The 7,538-nt window shown below is 40.8% G+C and overlaps 1 protein-coding gene across 3 annotated transcripts; it reads right to left on the reverse strand.

The window, feature by feature from the left end:
* Nucleotides 1–2,210: 2,210 nt before the first annotated feature.
* On the reverse strand, nt 2,211–7,036 carry LOC127321290 (potassium channel KAT2). Of its 3 annotated transcripts, XM_051350328.1 has the most exons (12): nt 6,811–7,036; nt 6,507–6,722; nt 6,247–6,402; nt 6,115–6,172; nt 5,719–6,036; nt 5,046–5,285; nt 4,845–4,943; nt 4,720–4,752; nt 4,457–4,642; nt 4,109–4,364; nt 3,797–4,012; nt 2,211–2,699 (listed from the first exon to the last, which is right to left on the reverse strand). In XM_051350328.1, exons 1-12 carry the CDS (start codon nt 6,924–6,926, stop codon nt 2,587–2,589), a joined length of 2,007 nt encoding a protein of 668 aa, XP_051206288.1. In that variant the 5' UTR covers nt 6,927–7,036; the 3' UTR covers nt 2,211–2,586. The 3 variants fall into 3 exon arrangements, with proteins under 3 accessions (XP_051206288.1, XP_051206283.1, XP_051206276.1); XM_051350323.1 differs by having other exon boundaries at nt 2,211–2,694; nt 3,797–4,364; XM_051350316.1 differs by having other exon boundaries at nt 3,797–4,364.
* Nucleotides 7,037–7,538: the final 502 nt, after the last annotated feature.

A 7,538-nucleotide genomic window follows, 5' to 3' on the forward strand; every position in this document is an offset into this window, starting at 1 on the left:
TCGCGCTGGCCCCGATTCCTCTCTGGATCCCATCCGCTACTTCCATGTTATCCGGAGACGGCCAGCGCACAAGCACGAGAGAGCAGCACGCTGTGGGAGAAAATTAATCAATGGCTGAAACGAACTAGCAAAGCTAGCTAGCTACTGCAGCCTCTAAATTAATCCATGAATGTTGTTTTCTTAGTTATTTTACTTGCTCGGATGAAACGAACTAGCAAAGCTAGCTAGCTACAGCAGCCTCTGAACACGAATCGAAAATCTGCCGTCTTTGCCTCTAAACACGTAACCGTAGACCATTTGATTCACGTACAAATAAGGAACAGTATAAACATTTTATCAGCAGAAAAACATATTATCAAAATTCTGGGGTATTATTGACAATTCATCCATTGACAGCTAGAAAGCAAACCAAGTTGCCAAACAGTGAAACTTGAAACAGCAGCTTTCCTCACGCAGCAGCTTTTCCTGCACAGCAGTTTTCCCCACACAGCCAGTCAGCCACAGCCCAAGCAAACAGGCCCTAAGTAGGACATAGATCTCGTCTGGACGTGCCATTCGAAAGAGATAACTCGTTAAGTGTCAAATTGTATCGCTCTTGTGCTACAAGAAATCAATTGATCACAATCCAAAACCACCAAATTTGTGCCAAGTACTTCGTCCATTTCATACTAATTATCGCTGCTTACATAGCTATGTTTGAATCTGCAACAACTAAAATAAAATAGAGGAAGTAGGTGACATAGCAGTTTATCTAACAAGTCCAACATTCCCAGGGCATGGGCAGCCTGGCCTGGACGGCCCGACCCAACCCGAAAATCCCGAGCCAGGCCAACATTGTATGTCAGGCCAGGCTTGGGCCAACATTTTTAGCCCGACAATTGGGTCAGGTGGGCTTTGGGCTAACATAAAAATGATTTAAGCTTTAGATGGGCCAGGCTGCTCGGGCTGGGCCACGGCTTTTCAGGCTTCGGGCTGAGCTCAGCCCCAATTTTTAGGCCCAATGGTCGAGCCAGGCCAGGCTTGGGCCTAGATTTTCTACCTTGGGCTTGTTTTGGCCCGGCCCGAGTTTTTGCCCAGGTACCCTGTGTGCACTTTTTTGTTTCTTTGGAGGCTACCCGTCTGCACGATTCGCACGCCGCGGCTGCTCGCCCGCCGTTCTTCCCCACGACGGCAGCTTCTAGGAACTCCCACCAGCCGCCGCGCACGCGCACACCTCGCCGCCGGCGTCCCCCAGCTCCCCGTCCTATTCCAGCCTCCTACAGTCCTACCCCGCGATACCTGCGCTGGTCGTCAGAGAAGCAGGTTTAGATCGCACTGTGCTGCTCTGTGGTTGCTTAGCCCAGGAGTCGCGGCGGCGAACGGATTTAGCCTCCATTGATCTCGGATTCGACCTGTAGTTTCGATAAGTTTAATCGTGTTGGGTTGTTCAAGTAGTTGGATCTTCCCATTGGGTCCGGCCGGTTACCTTAATCTGTACCGTGAACACAACAATGGGGACAACTGCAAAGGTACAATAGTAGATGTACAATCTCTCTGATTCTAAAAGTGAGCTTTAAGGCCCAAGCACAAGGAGAACCAATATGTGGGTGTGTCGATGTCGGTCCCTCAGGGACCTAGGGGAACTTTTTGAACTGCATACTTCAGTTTAGTTGGTTCGAGCTGCTGGCTTCCTTCCGTGTCAGATTAGAGCTGTAAGCTGCTGCCTCAAATTGAATATTTCTACGACACGAGTTTGCAGGCTGCTACCTTCAGTTGACTACTTTGGTGAGCTCAAGTAGCTGTTTCGATCTGCGTGCCTTCCTGTTTATTTTGTGTCCTAGAAAGTACACCTTACTTGTTCTCCTTCCTTGGAATTAACATCGGATAGAAGCAATGTTAGCTGAACTGAGTTTTCTTCCATGATCCATAATTCCATACTGATACTCCCAGTTTATTCATGTTTACTAAATAAAGTTTCAGCTATTAATTATTCTATAACACATTTAATCTATAATTTTCACCTTTCAGTCTTGTAAAGAACACACCATATGCTATGCGAACTACTTTCTTTTTGTCTACCAGAATGAAGTTGATGTCCTTTAGCTTTTATTTGAATCTAGTATATCTTTTGCAAGTGATTATTTATTTGATTCTAATATTTCAGCTGGTAAGATCGTAATGCACCATTTTCTGTCTCAGGTTCCTTTAAATATGGCTCTAAAGCACATCCTTGGGAGAAACAGATATTTTCTGCGAATCCCCTAGAACTATCCACTCTTTTGAGAAATATAGGGGATTTCCCCCTTGTTTCATTGAAACCCTAGAACTATCAATCTCAACAGAGTCTGCCCTCCCAAAACATTTGATCTGCACATATCAGATTTGAAAATAATTCCATCACATCTCCATATGTATATTCTAAAATAAGATTAGTTCTACTCTAAAACTGTCACTCCAGTTAAATCCAGTGTGGCATTTCTTCATGATTTCACCAAGTTGCCCAATTCATTTTCGCCTAGATCTAAAACTGTCAACTTTCACAAAAGAACTCCTTTCCATACCCTATGCATTTCTCTTTCCACAGTTCATGATTTTGAACTTCCTTAATCAAATCTCCACAAGAAACAAATGGTCACCATCTTGAATTGCTGTTATATCATCAATTTCAGCAAAATCTCGATTGAGCAGTTTCGTAGGAGAATAACTGGCAAACTTCTGACCTACAGAAAAATTGCAGGATCAGTACATTGGCACTAAATCAAGGATTGCACCGCGTGATATAGACCGTACACTAGTAGGGCCTGTTTGGTTCCCAGCCACACTTTGCCAAGCCTAACTTTGGCAAGTGTGGCTGCCACAAAAGTGTGGCTAGGATTTTGGGAGCCACAAAGTGTGGCAAAAGTTGGCAAAAAATTCACTCTATGACAAGTGGGCCATATGAATAGTGAAGTGTGGCAGCTCTAAAGTGTGGCAATAACCAAACACATGTCAAATTGCCAAACTTTGGCTTGGCAAAGTGTGGCTGTGAACCAAACATGCCCGCCATACTGATACCTGGGATTAGACATGTGGGGCCTTCACGTAATTAAGCTAGTATACAACTTCTGTTGATATTGAATGGAACAAGAAATGAACTGAAAAGCTCGAAAATTAAGCCAGGGCACAGCTCAATTCAGGAAATATTCCAATATAATGCCAACTATTGAGCGACGGATACCAGATGGTTGTGGTTTTAGCTATTCGGGGTTTACACACACCATGTATGCCATTGGTTATCGACCTGGTATTGGAATCAAACTCTTATGGTAGCTAGGCCTGGCCCTGGGCTTTAGAGATATGGGAAACACCTAGCGTACTGTTAAAAAAAACTTGTTGTAGGACTAGATCAACAAAGGTAAGCTTTAGTCGTACAGTTATAAGTAAAGCTTGGACAAGTTAACCTTAAAATATTTATTTAGCATGCAAGCATATTTAGGCCGTATGCATCCATCGATGCAAAGGCTGGGGCATAGCCCCCATTTCAAAAAACACTGATCTTAGACAGGTTATCAGATGGCAGGGGTGTTACCAACCGATAATGTGTAAGAAAGTTATGTTCTAGTTGTGATCTCGCATTATATTATTTCCTTCAGTTCTCATATCAAATCAAAGTCAGAATACTATAGTGAAGTCTATGAGAAACCTAAGCATCCTCATCTGTACTGACAAGCTGAATCCCTGTCTACCTAGCTGATAAGCTATAATTCAGAAGAAGCAAATCCCTCTTGTACCAGAGTTCAATTGTTAACATCTGAATTATATACTGTAATATACTTACGAGCTATGTTGAATAGTTGATCCAGAGATCCTGGCAGATTTATGACTTTTGCACAGGGCACCGCCGAACTTTTGTTTTGCTGTGGGTGCATATGAATTGTCACTCTTTTTCTTTCTGAAACCACGGAACCATCTTCTGTGCATGAATGAGTGATCTCCTGGAGTTCTCTAGCAACTGGATATGTCTTTCTGAACCTATCATGAATTCCTTGATATTCTGTCATGAAGTTGTCGGTCAATATATGTTGATGTGCATCTACCTTTCTTATGTCTACAATCTGACTTGTAGAAACACGATTTTCCATACCCGCACCTTTATCAGGTAAATCATTGTTTCTATTGAAGAAACCCTGTTCAATAGTCTTGTACATTGCTCCATGTCTGTCTGATTCATTGAGTTCTTTACAACATTCATCACTGCAACATGATGTTAATGTTTCTCTTTCTTTTGATTCATCCTTTACGTTGACTTGATTGGATATAGAACATCGGTTGTGCTCTCCAAAATTTTGATCCCCTTGACATATCTCCATCATCTTAGTAGTGAACCTTTGATCTGAGTTCATTTTCTGCCGAATGTACAACTTTTTTTAGTTTCCGTTCTGTATAAACAACTAATTATCAAAACATGATGCCATAATGATAAAAATTGTGAACTCACCTGGTCAAGATTGTTCATTATAATTTCTTTGTCGTGTTTGTTTTCCTGCAAAATGTTTTTGAACTCTGTTGTGTGCAGCCTCAGTAGTTGTGAAACTCTGGATGTGCGGAAAGTAAATGGCTGGGGAGTGTTGCAAAGAGCTCCTATTTCACCAAATATGTCACCACCTGATAGTAATTTCTCAACCTGGATTTTTTAATGATACACATCAGATGGTGATTCACTATTCTCCTTAAAATATTATGATCATTTTTCACTCATACCTTTTCTCCTCCGTTAGTCATTACCCGCACTTCCTGCCAAATAAAAAAGGAAAATTTTCAATAGTATGCATAGTTGGAAGAAACTCTGGAATCGTGACAATCGTCAAATTTATAGCTGGGCTAACCACTGCTCCAGAAACTAATATGTAAGCATCTGTAGGTGTTTCGTTCTGGAGTATGACAGTTTCTTTTGGTGGGTAGTACTCTGCTTCCAGCGTGGTAACCTACATCCAGACGATAATGGGTTAACTTCCAACTGTTGATGATATTCATTGCACACTATTTTGCAGTTGCTCTAGAATGAGTATATAATTTCATGTTCATACCAATTGGAGCCTGCAAGTAAAGGAAACGCCATCGAAAAGATATACTTTTTCTAGGACAGGGAGGAATAAGTGGCACGCTATGCTTGAACGGACTGCCTTGGGGAGACTATCCAATGTTTCCTTCTGTTTCAGCCCCTCTGTGTTATACCTTAAGCAGATATGAGCTAGCATTTCATCCCTAATTTGATCAGGTAACTGATTCCGTGCAGCAAACTGGGAGGCAGCATGGATGATATCTCTCTGCAGAGTTGAAGACAGGAAGGTTAGGAGGTATAAAACCCTATACGATACTCTTGGAACAAAAAATTCTTGCTTCTATCCATGTCAACGTACACATACAGGTGTATTTAGATACATAATATAATTGGCTAGAGTTTTCATGTGCATCTGAACATGCATGTCTTTGGGCCATTGGACATCCAAATCCAGGACATGCTAGTGACAGATGTATAAGCAAGGTATCATTAGAACCTATTATCACCTGCAATTTTTTAAGTGCATATGTGCTATGGTTCAGTCAAGTTCTCATTTAACTCCCCTTTAGGCAGATGATCCCACATAAACAAATAAGCTCTTACTTCCATTTTCTATTCCAGTCCTTTTGTAGAGCCAAGCAGGAATATTAATAATGCCGACAAAAAGAAATCATGAAGGTATTTGGAAGAGAACGTACAAAGTTCCTGGTCCGGCAACTTCCCTGGACAACCAGGTTTGTCATGTTACCTATGAGGTATGCTGTCAATCCGAGGTTAAATAGCATGAAACATATGCAAAATGACATTTCTCTTGGATTCTCTGCATGGAGATCGCCATAACCAGTTGTTGTGAGTGTTGTAATGGACCAGTAAATTGCTGTCACATATCGAACCCATAGACTCTCTGATCTGTAGTTTGGTATTGCTGCTCCTATCCAGGTTTTTGATGGATCAGGGTATCTATCAGCTATTAAGTAAATGAAACATCCTGAACAATGTACTGCAAAAAGAGTAACCTGCAATTTTCACTTAAACATACATAAGTATGTTTCATTCATCAGGGCATTAATACACAGGAGAGCATGCAAACTTACAGAAATGAGTTTGGTGCATCTTATCCAGTAGTAGTTCAGCCGGATATCCTTTTCAAGCCTAGATGGGGCGATTAAACTTATATAATTTCCATCTCTCTTATTTTCAAGTTTCAAGTATACAAAGATATGTACCTGGCAAATAATGCACTGAGGCGCCGAAGACGCCATAATCGAAGCATGTTGAGTATCTTATAAGCAAGGCCATTTCCATGCTTGTTAAGGAGTAGACCAAACGGTTGATATGGAATCGTTGAACATACGTCAAAAATGAACCAGGAAGAGAGATATCTGCATACAAGCTATAGTCAGTGCTGTTCAAATTGTTAACTTTGCACCTGAGCTTTACCATTCAGAGTGTAACAGTTGAGAATAGTCGAAGAGCAAGTGCCAACCTGGCTGCAATCCTTTTTGGATTATCCACTAGAAGATAAGACTTGCGATCGAGATATGCTAGAAAAAAGGTAAGAACAATATCAATTGCAAAGAAGCCATTGACAATGTTTTCGACGAGGAAAAGTTTCCACGAGAGATGTCTCAGAAATGCTAGTTCAAATGGGTAGATCCATGCTGAATAAACAACAAGCACAAGCAAGAATGTTTCCCAGGTCCTGCAGGCCCAGAAGATTGGAAATTATGCTAAGTATTTGTATACACATACATATATGATGCAATAGAAAAGCAAAGAATGCGATTTACCTGTAACGCGCATCATAAGGAGAAATGATGAATTTTCTCAACTTGATAGATCGGTTTGCTCTTGCTCCCAGAGATGGGAGTAGGTCATTTTGAAAGATGTTGCTAACGTTATCCATTGGAGTTCCTACTTAGAAGCAGGATGTACCTAACTGAAGATCCTAGTTCCTACAGGCTGTTTGGATTAAGAGGATTATAGGTCGTACTATTCTGTGTTGAAGTATGGGCTGTGAGCCTTTGAAAGCAGAATAAATAAGAGTTTGGTACTTTGGTTTGGCTCCAACAAAGAAGAGGAAGGATCAAAAGTGAGATACTTGATGCGGACTTCAAAAGATAATGATGTTTTATCTGTTTCTTTTTTATTCCTAAATGAAAGTTGACAAACAAGTGGTCTGGGACTACTGTTTGTTGTTTTGGTTGGTTAGCTATGAATGGGTTGTAAATGTTTTGATCTACCCACTACAATTGTGGTCAGGGTTTAGGAGACTTGATTGACAGATTTTTGCAAAGTTGGATGTAATTAATTAAAAGCATGAAAACTTGAAGTTTAGAAGATGAAATATCATTTTATTTTATTTTATTCACTCATTTATGTTGTTTCAGTCTTCTACATATAAACTGTGGAGATAAATATCATGCTTTGCTGTCTACAACTCCAAATAATAAAGGCATGCTATATGAGGTAGTACTCTTGCCATGAAGTTAATTGGAAACCTTTTACTGGCATCTGA

This window comes from Lolium perenne, chromosome 3, assembly GCF_019359855.2.
Source record: "Lolium perenne isolate Kyuss_39 chromosome 3, Kyuss_2.0, whole genome shotgun sequence".
Classification (NCBI taxonomy): Eukaryota; Viridiplantae; Streptophyta; class Magnoliopsida; order Poales; family Poaceae; genus Lolium; species Lolium perenne.